The sequence below is a fragment of the Nansenia antarctica genome, assembly GCF_963989245.1.
Source record: "Nansenia antarctica genome assembly, contig: SCAFFOLD_231, whole genome shotgun sequence".
NCBI lineage: Eukaryota > Metazoa > Chordata > Actinopteri > Argentiniformes > Microstomatidae > Nansenia > Nansenia antarctica.
The window spans coordinates 1-15,873 of NW_027662923.1; the positions used below are offsets into that span (position 1 = coordinate 1).

General features: G+C 42.9%; 2 protein-coding genes across 2 annotated transcripts; both read left to right on the forward strand.

Moving 5' to 3' along the window:
• Window positions 1-1,074: 1,074 nt before the first annotated feature.
• LOC308175381 (cilia- and flagella-associated protein 45-like) lies at window positions 1,075-4,723 on the forward strand (the record flags this gene model as incomplete). The annotated part of the gene is made up of 11 exons (XM_080551054.1): window positions 1,075-1,194; window positions 1,619-1,762; window positions 1,940-2,071; window positions 2,395-2,565; window positions 2,748-2,926; window positions 3,041-3,170; window positions 3,338-3,484; window positions 3,613-3,726; window positions 3,968-4,161; window positions 4,300-4,524; window positions 4,648-4,723. Coding segments are annotated over 11 exons (1,632 nt in total), but the record flags the coding sequence as incomplete, so codon positions are not given.
• A 3,726-nt stretch (window positions 4,724-8,449) lies between these two features.
• LOC308175383 (cilia- and flagella-associated protein 45-like) lies at window positions 8,450-12,521 on the forward strand (the record flags this gene model as incomplete). Its single annotated transcript, XM_080551056.1, has 12 exons — window positions 8,450-8,470; window positions 8,868-8,987; window positions 9,412-9,555; window positions 9,733-9,864; window positions 10,190-10,360; window positions 10,543-10,721; window positions 10,836-10,965; window positions 11,135-11,281; window positions 11,411-11,524; window positions 11,766-11,959; window positions 12,098-12,322; window positions 12,446-12,521. 12 exons carry the CDS (start codon window positions 8,450-8,452, stop codon window positions 12,519-12,521), a joined length of 1,653 nt encoding a protein of 550 aa, XP_080407182.1.
• Between the last annotated feature and the right edge of the window lie 3,352 nt (window positions 12,522-15,873).

Consider the following 15,873-nt stretch of genomic DNA (forward strand, 5'->3'; position numbering starts at 1 on the left):
AGAAACAGAGAAACAGTACAACGGGGTCAATAGAAGTTTTTAGGGGACACAGTAGAGGGGAAAAGCGGGTGTCTTCAGGAGACGCAGTTCTGGGGTGCAGTAGATGTCTCAGGAGGAGCAGTCTCAGGGTATGACTTCTCAGGGTATGATTCTCTGAAAGATGCATGCCTTGTATAATTGTAACGGCGAAGATTGTATCGTTTTTCAACAACTACCGTTTCAGTGCAGATGAGGCATAGCCTACAGGTTTTGCTTTACTAAATGTTGGCCAGATGAATGCGTACTTGTCAGTCCATTCCTCATTAAAACTGCGGTTTTCCACGTGAATTTTACGCTTCAGGTTGTTTGAGAGTGACATTTTGCATGATTGATAACTGAAAATGATTACAATGTGTAATAACAAAGTGAAGCCAAAATATCTTGATCGCCCCCTGGTGGCTGGCTGCAGTATAGGTGTCAGGAGTCTGTTAACACTGATAATAAGCCATTAATAACATACATTTGGAAAGAAAGTTAAAATATTAAACAATAATATGCTAATTATGCCTAAATAAAATAAATAAATATAAGTCCGGCCCCCTACAGTTATACATGCCATCTGTAGGCTAGTAGTAATATGTCCATAATATTTGTTTTTTGTTTTGTTTTTGTTCTAGATGGCGTGCCGCGGTAGCAGCGTGAGACACGGTTGAGACGCGCGCCTGACGCTGCTGGGGTTGACGCGTGCGTGCAGCGCAGTAGTTTCCATGGAGACGCAACAACAACAAAACACCTTCGTGCAAACGTCCCACAGCCTACAATGATACAGGAGAAGGAACTGGTACCTGCTTCATACACCGGACTGCTGTTTCATAATACTATCTCGTATTATAATAATGGTGTTCTGTTGATCTTCTGTTCAATGTTTTAATTATTATGTCATGTTGGTTGGCGAGAGAGAACAATTTGAAAGACCATGGTAGCTAACGTTTTGAATCGTGGGACACACTTCTCTGACATTCGTTGCATCATTAGTAGCTAAGTGGAGGTTTGTACATGACTCATGTCCTGTCTCATGTCCTGTCTCGCCTCCAGACACGGAGTGCCTCTGGCTCTTCATCTAAACGAGGCTTGGGCAGCTCCCATCCACGCCGCTATCGCACCCATGCCCTCACCTCCCATGTGGATGAAAGTCTCTTTGGAACCCCAAAACAGGTGAGCCACAGGTCAGGTGGGTCATGGGAGGTTAATAGCAGAGTATGAATGAATGAATGAATGAATGGACTTTATTGTCATTGCTACAGTACAGGTACCAAACAACGAAATTTAGGAGGGGTGGCTCCCCTGGTGTTAGGAAAGGAAAAAAAAAAAAAAACTTTTAGAAAAAGAATAAAATCACAAGAAGGTAAGGAGCTGGTTTACATAAATAAAGGCTATGTACACAATCCACTGTACTATACTGCACAGATAGTCAACTAGGGTTGTCATATTGCACAATAGTATTTTTTCACGTTATTTAAAGTGTCACAGTTTGCAGGCTTGAAATGTACATGTTTGTGCCTCAGCACTACACCTCAAAGTAGGTGAGTATCAGAGAGATATGGTGGAAATTTATGTTGGATTTTTTTTCCCACCCAAGCTGTCAACCTGTGATGTGAAAGACTCTGAGAGAAGGGGCTGCTCATTACCCAGGGTCCAGCCCTGCTCTGCTACAAGTCAGAAGGCTCAGAAACCAGAGACAGTTCGCATTATTACCATGGACCTCATCCGTGACCTGAAGCAAGTATCCAGTTACTAACATGCACTGCAATTATCTGATGAACATTAAGAAAAGCCTATCCTAAAGTATTTGACTTGGCAAAAGCAGCATTGTAGCAGTAAACATGTACAACGACTTTACCAGTGGTCAAATACAAATTCGGAACAAATTTACTGTCATTTTGCCAGGATCTCAAGTAAGGATCCACCTGGTCTGTCCATAATCTTCCGGCCGACTGAGTTTAAGCGTATTGCATTAGCATCTCAAGTTCCAACCAAGGAAGAGAGGGACGCCATGTTGGGAGCCCAGAAGAAGGAAAGGGAAGACGCCATGGTGAGGAATGTTGCTCTGTGAGGGTGTGTGTGTGTGTGTGTGTGTGTGTTTGTGTGGGTGGGTGTGTGTGTGTGTGTGTGTGTTTGTGTTTGTATCTGTGTATATGTGTGTGTGTGTGTGTATCTGTGTATGTTTGTATGTTCTGTTGCTCTTCTGCGAGCAACCCTTCATACATGACACAGCTGTATGACGAACTATGTCATATATCTGCTTCAACACCTACAACACAGATCTATGATCAGCTCAGCTTACCACAGTCCTGTCCTTAACAATTAGGTGTAGGCCTAAACTGACCTAAGTTTACTATGGTTAACTCTGGCTAGGATGCTGCTGAGGAGAGGAAGGCTAATATCCGTCAGGCCGACCTGTCGCGTCAGAAGAACCAGGGTCTGAGTGAGCTGGAGGCCGAGGCCAAGGACAAGGCTCAGTACCTGTTGGAGAGAGCCAACGCCATGAGGATGGAGCAGGAGGATGAAGTCAAGAAACTCAATGAGGTAGGAAATTAACTGGTCACTCTTTCACTTGTGTGGTTCATACCTCCTTTATAATATATATATTTTAAATTACTTAACTAACACATTCCTGCAGTATCTTACCTACTCACTGACCATACTCTCCCACCTCTGTGTAAGCGTGTGTGTCCTATTGTCCATGTGGGTACCTTTCTGGTCCTCAGCTGATCCTAGGTGCCCAATGCCACGCAGTGCGTGATGCTCAGATACTGGAGAAGCAGCAGATCCTGACTGAGCTGCAAGAGGAGGAGACGCATCTGGATGCCATGATGGAGCTGGACCGCAGGAGAGCCCTGGAGGCCCAGGACCAGATCGTCGAGCAACGCAAACATCAGAGGATCCAGTGAGGCCTCGTTATGACACACACACACACAGACGCGCACACACACACACCAGACGTCAGTCTGTCTCTACCATACAACACCTCAACTCTTTCCTCTGTTTTGTGAGTGTCCAGGGGAAAGCAGCTGATTGTGAATCAGATGCAGGAGCGTCTGGAGGACCGGATGCTGCAGGATGAGGTGAAGGAGCAGGAGGGGCAGCAGATGCTGGAGAACCTAGAGAGGATGCAGGTGGAGGAGCTGGAGGTATTTTAGTGCAGCACAGCAATTCTATAATCATTCTGGAACAAACTAGTTGAAAACTCAGAGTGGTGTGTATGGACGTAGGCTGCGTGTGGTATATGCACTGTATGTCTGTGTGTGTGTGTGTGTGTGTGTGGCTGACTGATCAATCTGTGGTTGTGTGGGTACAGGCTTTGGAGAGGAAGAAGGAGGAGCAGCGGAGGCTGCAACTGGAGATCCTCCGCATCAATGAGGACAGCTTGCTGGCCAAGGAACACAAGAAGGAAGAGGAGAGACTGGCTAACCTCAGAGCCATGGAGTACACCCGCAAGAAAATGGTGAGAATACAGTACAAAATGTGTGTACTGTGTGGATCAGTGCAGTACCCCCCCCCCCTCCAACACACACAAACCAATAGATTAGTCTTTGAGGTGGACAAAGACTCATTTCTGTATGACCTCTACAGGAGCGGGAGGCTGAGTATGAGACTGAACAGAGACGCATCAAGAGAGAGAAGGAGAAGGAGGTGGCCAGACTGAGAGCCCTGCAGGAGAGAGACAGAGACTTCAAAGCTGAGCAGGTTAGCATCAAGTTCACTTATTTATCCCCTTAACACACACAACCATAACAGCCATCCTGAACTCATTTTCAGCTCAAGACATTTTGCTTGCCCAGTTGCACCAAACCCTTTGTTCTATTAGCCAACACCTATTTCTTTTGTTGTGGCGACCAGGCAAACAAGTTGCTATTCTAGTATGATACCTAATTGGCTGTAGAGGACATGGAGACATTAACAGGGAGTGTTTCTATGTGACTGTCAGGATGAGCTTCGAGCCCGGAGGAACCAGGAGGCTGCAGAGAGGGAGTGGAGGAGAAAAGAGAAAGAGCAGCTCAAAAAGAAAGTAGAGGAGGAGGAGAGATTGAAGGCAGCGCGCTTGGAGCAGGTCACCCACAAAGAGCACCTCCTTTCCATTGAGGCCGGGCGAGAGAGGGCTGAATTTGAGAGGGTGTTGAGGTATGTCCGCAATGTCACACTTTCTTCGGAAGACAAACACTGCCTTTTGAGCTCGTAAGTAAATATTACACACAGTACTAACTATAGTTGTAACTATAGTTCCAAACAGTCTCTTTGCCCTGCTTCCTCTTCCACCAGAGCCCAGCAGGTGTCCATCTCTAAGGAGAAGGACAAGGAGGACAATCACAGGCAGAAGGTCCTTCGCCATGCGGACGGGATACGTCAGCAGGTGAGGGAGCGTGAGCTACAGGCCGTCACACAGCGCAGGGAGGTCTTCAAAGAGGGAGACCGTCTGGACGAAGAGGCCCGCCAGCGTCGCATACGCCTGGATGAGATCAAGGAGAAGAAGCTGAAGGAACTCAAGTTAGTGAATTGCAATAGAAAAGACAGAGCATTTACATTAAGCTTTCTACAGTGTGTAAACTACAGTAAGAGGCCATTTTCGATACGCCGAATCAATTCATGTTTACTCGTTTTTTCTTTCAGGGCTGCTGGACTTCCAGAAAAATACTGCAATGAAGTGGAGAGGAAGGTACATGCCTTACCTACTCTGGAACACTAGCATTATTAATGCAAATCCTAAACTTAAAAAAACAGGTGGGAAAAGTCCTAGATCCTACTTTTTGAAAAGAGAAACTGTCACTCTTTTTAACATTGACTAAAGCTACTAACAGTTGACTAAACAGAAAATCAATTGCACAGGCTGGAAACTAGTATAGCATAATCATTAGATCATTTCTGAATAAAGATGTCTGTATACATTGCACATTATGATTCATGAATGTTTTTGAAAAGTGTAAATGTAACTGTATGAATGTAAATGTAAATGTGTTCACCTGAACGTTCCAACTATTGATAGTACCAGATGACGAATTGTGGCTTAATATCTACTCATAATAAGTTACATTATCAAATCGTTTGTTTGTACAATTGTTGACTGTCCCTCACACTGATCCATTAAAAGTACCCAAGACCAACTGAACACAATTTTATTTAGACTATATTTATCTTTCAGCCAGGTCATAAAGGTCATGATCATAAAGAAAGTTATAATTTAACTAGTTTGATTGATTTGCTAATTAAAAGTAGTCAGTACATAGTACATGACATCAGCACACACAACTGGTGGATTTGTGAGGGGACAGATTTCTCATCTGTTATGATATTCCCTATGATGGTGATCAGAAGGTCATGAGTTAAAATCCCAACTGGACACTGAACACCACCACTAGTGTAGCCTGGGGTAACTTGGGAACGCCACTAGGGCATTTAGCCCTATTTCACTCCAGGGAGACTGTCCCTGTAATCTCTAGTAGTTGAGGATAAAACCATCTGCTAGATGGTTCAAATGTAAATGTAACAAGTATAAGTCAGTATAACCATGTCATGATGATTATATTTTGTTCAATCGTGATTCTGTTATGATCAGTATTATACTCATTTAGGATGTTATGTAGTAATGGTACAAATGAGTCAGCCAGTCACTATGGTGTCAGTTATATCCATCTCCTGGGCCCTGTTGTTCAAAACCTTTAATCTGGATCAGATCGAGCTAGCTGATTTCCCCTATACGGCTCGAAATCAACCAAATAGACCCTATATATATCCTAAATGATCCTGGATAGCAAAACAGAATCAGGATCATTCTGATCCAGATGAAACGTTTTGAACAACTGGGCCCTGGGTTCTATCTGTTGGTAGGTACTTAGGTGCAAGGCCACTTCTTTAAAGTATTCAAGTTGGGCCCGAGGGATTTCCCTGCACTCTAACAGATTAGGACTCTACGCAATTGAAAGCATTGAGAGAATACATCAAGGTAAATACAGGCTTTTATTTCAGACCATTCTTGACAAAGAACTGTATTATGTACTGAGATCTAATTATTCATAATAACCATCTAAATATCTAACCTACAGGAGTGTTACTGACCTGATCAAGTTGACATTGGGAAACCAAACCACTGTCTCCTCATCTCATTTACTATTTGTTCTCAGTGCCAATCACACTAAACCCAACGGGTACGTTTCTCTAAAGCATCACAGCACTAAGACTCTCAAGTCCATTGTGGGCAAATGGTTAACGGTGATTTTAGTGCTAGGAGGCTTTCAGTAAATTCAAGACAGGACAGTGGAGGTCTCCACTTTTTAAATGTATCATTTGGTCTGTCCACACAAACTTATGGTGACCTAGAAACACCACAATACCTGACACAGACCTCAGCACAAGAAGGGTGGTGAGTAAATACACATACAGGTCCCTAGGAGTCAGCCTTGGTCCCCTTGCACATACACAGACTCACACACAAGCACTGTACACGGTACAACAGAAGGTCACCTAGAACACACAGAGCCAACACAGGAGGACTAACATCTACTGGATTGACTAGAGAGCCAATATAGCTGAGGGGGGATTAAAATTCTTATTTAGATCATTAGATCTCACACATACAGTCTGTATGCATTTAAAACTCCATAAAGCTACACGCATGTGCAGAATATACTATCATTACTTAGTGTTGCTATCTATAGCCATTGGGTGGCAATATATGTTCAAATATTATATGTAACCTTTTCCAGAATATACAATAATGAAATGCATTATACAGACAGACAAAAGACAATGTAAGCTGTTCACATGTTCAGTACATCAAAATTAAGAGATTTCTATATTAGTTTCTTCTCACAACAGAGTGCAAATCAGTTGCTTCTCCGCCTATTTCCAAGGTCAGTTACTTCATTCTGAAGTCCACTTAATTACATAACAAAAAACATAAAAAGAAATACATCATTACACACAAAAACCTTCATTCTAGTGATGTAAGTAGTCATAAATATGGAATGTGGAAAACAAAACAAAAACATGTGATCAAATTTATTTTAAAACAATACAAATAAAAAGTCCTTCATTACAGTTTTATAATGGAGAATATAATAAAAAATAATTTAATGAGCGCATGTTTGAATCCCCTGTTGTGAGTAGAAAGACCATGGGAGCTGGTGAGGAACACAAGGAGAAACCTGTAGGTACTATATACACAACTGTTCCCTATAAGTACTACAAAAAAAAAGTGAACATACAAATGTAATTAAAAACACAATGAAACACCAGTGTGGTAGCCCCCCGAGCTGCAGCGTCTAAGCGCGCGGCCATCTTGGACTTACTTATATTACTAGCCCAAGCTTCCATAAGAGGGTCAAAGATACCTGCATGCATCTGATCTGGATGAAGTTGCTGTCCTCTATGCACAGTTGATGGAGGGATCAGTGTCTGCAGAGAAGGCTTGCAATGCTGATGTGATACTCAGAATAAAGGAACAACTCAAAAGCAAAAGTGAATACTTAAAATCCTGTAGCAGGACAGCTGCCCTCTGGTTGCAGTACATGGATGTGGACATACTTCGCAAGTTTCTGAGAGCTGAACGTACTGGCAATTGGGCACTGCACCTTGAGGCAATATCAGAAATGCTTCCTTTCATGGCAGCATCATTTTTTGGTATTTAGCAGACACCTTATTCCAAAGCGACTTACAATCAATACATTTGACTAAGCAAATGAATCATCAATCCACCAGTGACCAGTCGTAGCAGGAAGAATAATCCAGCTCAGGTTGTTGTTTTTTATTTATATATCTGGAGAAACAGAGAAACAGTACAACGGGGTCAATAGAAGTTTTTAGGGGACACAGTAGAGGGGAAAAGCGGGTGTCTTCAGGAGACGCAGTTCTGGGGTGCAGTAGATGTCTCAGGAGGAGCAGTCTCAGGGTATGACTTCTCAGGGTATGATTCTCTGAAAGATGCATGCCTTGTATAATTGTAACGGCGAAGATTGTATCGTTTTTCAACAACTACCGTTTCAGTGCAGATGAGGCATAGCCTACAGGTTTTGCTTTACTAAATGTTGGCCAGATGAATGCGTACTTGTCAGTCCATTCCTCATTAAAACTGCGGTTTTCCACGTGAATTTTACGCTTCAGGTTGTTTGAGAGTGACATTTTGCATGATTGATAACTGAAAATGATTACAATGTGTAATAACAAAGTGAAGCCAAAATATCTTGATCGCCCCCTGGTGGCTGGCTGCAGTATAGGTGTCAGGAGTCTGTTAACACTGATAATAAGCCATTAATAACATACATTTGGAAAGAAAGTTAAAATATTAAACAATAATATGCTAATTATGCCTAAATAAAATAAATAAATATAAGTCCGGCCCCCTACAGTTATACATGCCATCTGTAGGCTAGTAGTAATATGTCCATAATATTTGGTTTTTGTTTTGTTTTTGTTCTAGATGGCGTGCCGCGGTAGCAGCGTGAGACACGGTTGAGACGCGCGCCTGACGCTGCTGGGGTTGACGCGTGCGTGCAGCGCAGTAGTTTCCATGGAGACGCAACAACAACAAAACACCTTCGTGCAAACGTCCCACAGCCTACAATGATACAGGAGAAGGAACTGGTACCTGCTTCATACACCGGACTGCTGTTTCATAATACTATCTCGTATTATAATAATGGTGTTCTGTTGATCTTCTGTTCAATGTTTTAATTATTATGTCATGTTGGTTGGCGAGAGAGAACAATTTGAAAGACCATGGTAGCTAACGTTTTGAATCGTGGGACACACTTCTCTGACATTCGTTGCATCATTAGTAGCTAAGTGGAGGTTTGTACATGACTCATGTCCTGTCTCATGTCCTGTCTCGCCTCCAGACACGGAGTGCCTCTGGCTCTTCATCTAAACGAGGCTTGGGCAGCTCCCATCCACGCCGCTATCGCACCCATGCCCTCACCTCCCATGTGGATGAAAGTCTCTTTGGAACCCCAAAACAGGTGAGCCACAGGTCAGGTGGGTCATGGGAGGTTAATAGCAGAGTATGAATGAATGAATGAATGAATGGACTTTATTGTCATTGCTACAGTACAGGTACCAAACAACGAAATTTAGGAGGGGTGGCTCCCCTGGTGTTAGGAAAGGAAAAAAAAAAAAAAACTTTTAGAAAAAGAATAAAATCACAAGAAGGTAAGGAGCTGGTTTACATAAATAAAGGCTATGTACACAATCCACTGTACTATACTGCACAGATAGTCAACTAGGGTTGTCATATTGCACAATAGTATTTTTTCACGTTATTTAAAGTGTCACAGTTTGCAGGCTTGAAATGTACATGTTTGTGCCTCAGCACTACACCTCAAAGTAGGTGAGTATCAGAGAGATATGGTGGAAATTTATGTTGGATTTTTTTTCCCACCCAAGCTGTCAACCTGTGATGTGAAAGACTCTGAGAGAAGGGGCTGCTCATTACCCAGGGTCCAGCCCTGCTCTGCTACAAGTCAGAAGGCTCAGAAACCAGAGACAGTTCGCATTATTACCATGGACCTCATCCGTGACCTGAAGCAAGTATCCAGTTACTAACATGCACTGCAATTATCTGATGAACATTAAGAAAAGCCTATCCTAAAGTATTTGACTTGGCAAAAGCAGCATTGTAGCAGTAAACATGTACAACGACTTTACCAGTGGTCAAATACAAATTCGGAACAAATTTACTGTCATTTTGCCAGGATCTCAAGTAAGGATCCACCTGGTCTGTCCATAATCTTCCGGCCGACTGAGTTTAAGCGTATTGCATTAGCATCTCAAGTTCCAACCAAGGAAGAGAGGGACGCCATGTTGGGAGCCCAGAAGAAGGAAAGGGAAGACGCCATGGTGAGGAATGTTGCTCTGTGAGGGTGTGTGTGTGTGTGTGTGTGTGTGTGTTTGTGTGGGTGGGTGTGTGTGTGTGTGTGTGTGTTTGTGTTTGTATCTGTGTATATGTGTGTGTGTGTGTGTATCTGTGTATGTTTGTATGTTCTGTTGCTCTTCTGCGAGCAACCCTTCATACATGACACAGCTGTATGACGAACTATGTCATATATCTGCTTCAACACCTACAACACAGATCTATGATCAGCTCAGCTTACCACAGTCCTGTCCTTAACAATTAGGTGTAGGCCTAAACTGACCTAAGTTTACTATGGTTAACTCTGGCTAGGATGCTGCTGAGGAGAGGAAGGCTAATATCCGTCAGGCCGACCTGTCGCGTCAGAAGAACCAGGGTCTGAGTGAGCTGGAGGCCGAGGCCAAGGACAAGGCTCAGTACCTGTTGGAGAGAGCCAACGCCATGAGGATGGAGCAGGAGGATGAAGTCAAGAAACTCAATGAGGTAGGAAATTAACTGGTCACTCTTTCACTTGTGTGGTTCATACCTCCTTTATAATATATATATTTTAAATTACTTAACTAACACATTCCTGCAGTATCTTACCTACTCACTGACCATACTCTCCCACCTCTGTGTAAGCGTGTGTGTCCTATTGTCCATGTGGGTACCTTTCTGGTCCTCAGCTGATCCTAGGTGCCCAATGCCACGCAGTGCGTGATGCTCAGATACTGGAGAAGCAGCAGATCCTGACTGAGCTGCAAGAGGAGGAGACGCATCTGGATGCCATGATGGAGCTGGACCGCAGGAGAGCCCTGGAGGCCCAGGACCAGATCGTCGAGCAACGCAAACATCAGAGGATCCAGTGAGGCCTCGTTATGACACACACACACACAGACGCGCACACACACACACCAGACGTCAGTCTGTCTCTACCATACAACACCTCAACTCTTTCCTCTGTTTTGTGAGTGTCCAGGGGAAAGCAGCTGATTGTGAATCAGATGCAGGAGCGTCTGGAGGACCGGATGCTGCAGGATGAGGTGAAGGAGCAGGAGGGGCAGCAGATGCTGGAGAACCTAGAGAGGATGCAGGTGGAGGAGCTGGAGGTATTTTAGTGCAGCACAGCAATTCTATAATCATTCTGGAACAAACTAGTTGAAAACTCAGAGTGGTGTGTATGGACGTAGGCTGCGTGTGGTATATGCACTGTATGTCTGTGTGTGTGTGTGTGTGTGTGTGTGGCTGACTGATCAATCTGTGGTTGTGTGGGTACAGGCTTTGGAGAGGAAGAAGGAGGAGCAGCGGAGGCTGCAACTGGAGATCCTCCGCATCAATGAGGACAGCTTGCTGGCCAAGGAACACAAGAAGGAAGAGGAGAGACTGGCTAACCTCAGAGCCATGGAGTACACCCGCAAGAAAATGGTGAGAATACAGTACAAAATGTGTGTACTGTGTGGATCAGTGCAGTACCCCCCCCCCCCTCCAACACACACAAACCAATAGATTAGTCTTTGAGGTGGACAAAGACTCATTTCTGTATGACCTCTACAGGAGCGGGAGGCTGAGTATGAGACTGAACAGAGACGCATCAAGAGAGAGAAGGAGAAGGAGGTGGCCAGACTGAGAGCCCTGCAGGAGAGAGACAGAGACTTCAAAGCTGAGCAGGTTAGCATCAAGTTCACTTATTTATCCCCTTAACACACACAACCATAACAGCCATCCTGAACTCATTTTCAGCTCAAGACATTTTGCTTGCCCAGTTGCACCAAACCCTTTGTTCTATTAGCCAACACCTATTTCTTTTGTTGTGGCGACCAGGCAAACAAGTTGCTATTCTAGTATGATACCTAATTGGCTGTAGAGGACATGGAGACATTAACAGGGAGTGTTTCTATGTGACTGTCAGGATGAGCTTCGAGCCCGGAGGAACCAGGAGGCTGCAGAGAGGGAGTGGAGGAGAAAAGAGAAAGAGCAGCTCAAAAAGAAAGTAGAGGAGGAGGAGAGATTGAAGGCAGCGCGCTTGGAGCAGGTCACCCACAAAGAGCACCTCCTTTCCATTGAGGCCGGGCGAGAGAGGGCTGAATTTGAGAGGGTGTTGAGGTATGTCCGCAATGTCACACTTTCTTCGGAAGACAAACACTGCCTTTTGAGCTCGTAAGTAAATATTACACACAGTACTAACTATAGTTGTAACTATAGTTCCAAACAGTCTCTTTGCCCTGCTTCCTCTTCCACCAGAGCCCAGCAGGTGTCCATCTCTAAGGAGAAGGACAAGGAGGACAATCACAGGCAGAAGGTCCTTCGCCATGCGGACGGGATACGTCAGCAGGTGAGGGAGCGTGAGCTACAGGCCGTCACACAGCGCAGGGAGGTCTTCAAAGAGGGAGACCGTCTGGACGAAGAGGCCCGCCAGCGTCGCATACGCCTGGATGAGATCAAGGAGAAGAAGCTGAAGGAACTCAAGTTAGTGAATTGCAATAGAAAAGACAGAGCATTTACATTAAGCTTTCTACAGTGTGTAAACTACAGTAAGAGGCCATTTTCGATACGCCGAATCAATTCATGTTTACTCGTTTTTTCTTTCAGGGCTGCTGGACTTCCAGAAAAATACTGCAATGAAGTGGAGAGGAAGGTACATGCCTTACCTACTCTGGAACACTAGCATTATTAATGCAAATCCTAAACTTAAAAAAACAGGTGGGAAAAGTCCTAGATCCTACTTTTTGAAAAGAGAAACTGTCACTCTTTTTAACATTGACTAAAGCTACTAACAGTTGACTAAACAGAAAATCAATTGCACAGGCTGGAAACTAGTATAGCATAATCATTAGATCATTTCTGAATAAAGATGTCTGTATACATTGCACATTATGATTCATGAATGTTTTTGAAAAGTGTAAATGTAACTGTATGAATGTAAATGTAAATGTGTTCACCTGAACGTTCCAACTATTGATAGTACCAGATGACGAATTGTGGCTTAATATCTACTCATAATAAGTTACATTATCAAATCGTTTGTTTGTACAATTGTTGACTGTCCCTCACACTGATCCATTAAAAGTACCCAAGACCAACTGAACACAATTTTATTTAGACTATATTTATCTTTCAGCCAGGTCATAAAGGTCATGATCATAAAGAAAGTTATAATTTAACTAGTTTGATTGATTTGCTAATTAAAAGTAGTCAGTACATAGTACATGACATCAGCACACACAACTGGTGGATTTGTGAGGGGACAGATTTCTCATCTGTTATGATATTCCCTATGATGGTGATCAGAAGGTCATGAGTTAAAATCCCAACTGGACACTGAACACCACCACTAGTGTAGCCTGGGGTAACTTGGGAACGCCACTAGGGCATTTAGCCCTATTTCACTCCAGGGAGACTGTCCCTGTAATCTCTAGTAGTTGAGGATAAAACCATCTGCTAGATGGTTCAAATGTAAATGTAACAAGTATAAGTCAGTATAACCATGTCATGATGATTATATTTTGTTCAATCGTGATTCTGTTATGATCAGTATTATACTCATTTAGGATGTTATGTAGTAATGGTACAAATGAGTCAGCCAGTCACTATGGTGTCAGTTATATCCATCTCCTGGGCCCTGTTGTTCAAAACCTTTAATCTGGATCAGATCGAGCTAGCTGATTTCCCCTATACGGCTCGAAATCAACCAAATAGACCCTATATATATCCTAAATGATCCTGGATAGCAAAACAGAATCAGGATCATTCTGATCCAGATGAAACGTTTTGAACAACTGGGCCCTGGGTTCTATCTGTTGGTAGGTACTTAGGTGCAAGGCCACTTCTTTAAAGTATTCAAGTTGGGCCCGAGGGATTTCCCTGCACTCTAACAGATTAGGACTCTACGCAATTGAAAGCATTGAGAGAATACATCAAGGTAAATACAGGCTTTTATTTCAGACCATTCTTGACAAAGAACTGTATTATGTACTGAGATCTAATTATTCATAATAACCATCTAAATATCTAACCTACAGGAGTGTTACTGACCTGATCAAGTTGACATTGGGAAACCAAACCACTGTCTCCTCATCTCATTTACTATTTGTTCTCAGTGCCAATCACACTAAACCCAACGGGTACGTTTCTCTAAAGCATCACAGCACTAAGACTCTCAAGTCCATTGTGGGCAAATGGTTAACGGTGATTTTAGTGCTAGGAGGCTTTCAGTAAATTCAAGACAGGACAGTGGAGGTCTCCACTTTTTAAATGTATCATTTGGTCTGTCCACACAAACTTATGGTGACCTAGAAACACCACAATACCTGACACAGACCTCAGCACAAGAAGGGTGGTGAGTAAATACACATACAGGTCCCTAGGAGTCAGCCTTGGTCCCCTTGCACATACACAGACTCACACACAAGCACTGTACACGGTACAACAGAAGGTCACCTAGAACACACAGAGCCAACACAGGAGGACTAACATCTACTGGATTGACTAGAGAGCCAATATAGCTGAGGGGGGATTAAAATTCTTATTTAGATCATTAGATCTCACACATACAGTCTGTATGCATTTAAAACTCCATAAAGCTACACGCATGTGCAGAATATACTATCATTACTTAGTGTTGCTATCTATAGCCATTGGGTGGCAATATATGTTCAAATATTATATGTAACCTTTTCCAGAATATACAATAATGAAATGCATTATACAGACAGACAAAAGACAATGTAAGCTGTTCACATGTTCAGTACATCAAAATTAAGAGATTTCTATATTAGTTTCTTCTCACAACAGAGTGCAAATCAGTTGCTTCTCCGCCTATTTCCAAGGTCAGTTACTTCATTCTGAAGTCCACTTAATTACATAACAAAAAACATAAAAAGAAATACATCATTACACACAAAAACCTTCATTCTAGTGATGTAAGTAGTCATAAATATGGAATGTGGAAAACAAAACAAAAACATGTGATCAAATTTATTTTAAAACAATACAAATAAAAAGTCCTTCATTACAGTTTTATAATGGAGAATATAATAAAAAATAATTTAATGAGCGCATGTTTGAATCCCCTGTTGTGAGTAGAAAGACCATGGGAGCTGGTGAGGAACACAAGGAGAAACCTGTAGGTACTATATACACAACTGTTCCCTATAAGTACTACAAAAAAAAAGTGAACATACAAATGTAATTAAAAACACAATGAAACACCAGTGTGGTAGCCCCCCGAGCTGCAGCGTCTAAGCGCGCGGCCATCTTGGACTTACTTATATTACTAGCCCAAGCTTCCATAAGAGGGTCAAAGATACCTGCATGCATCTGATCTGGATGAAGTTGCTGTCCTCTATGCACAGTTGATGGAGGGATCAGTGTCTGCAGAGAAGGCTTGCAATGCTGATGTGATACTCAGAATAAAGGAACAACTCAAAAGCAAAAGTGAATACTTAAAATCCTGTAGCAGGACAGCTGCCCTCTGGTTGCAGTACATGGATGTGGACATACTTCGCAAGTTTCTGAGAGCTGAACGTACTGGCAATTGGGCACTGCACCTTGAGGCAATATCAGAAATGCTTCCTTTCATGGCAGCATCATTTTTTGGTATTTAGCAGACACCTTATTCCAAAGCGACTTACAATCAATACATTTGACTAAGCAAATGAATCATCAATCCACCAGTGACCAGTCGTAGCAGGAAGAATAATCCAGCTCAGGTTGTTGTTTTTTATTTATATATCTGGAGAAACAGAGAAACAGTACAACGGGGTCAATAGAAGTTTTTAGGGGACACAGTAGAGGGGAAAAGCGGGTGTCTTCAGGAGACGCAGTTCTGGGGTGCAGTAGATGTCTCAGGAGGAGCAGTCTCAGGGTATGACTTCTCAGGGTATGATTCTCTGAAAGATGCATGCCTTGTATAATTGTAACGGCGAAGATTGTATCGTTTTTCAACAACTACCGTTTCAGTGCAGATGAGGCATAGCCTACAGGTTTTGCTTTACTAAATGTTGGCCAGATGAATGCGT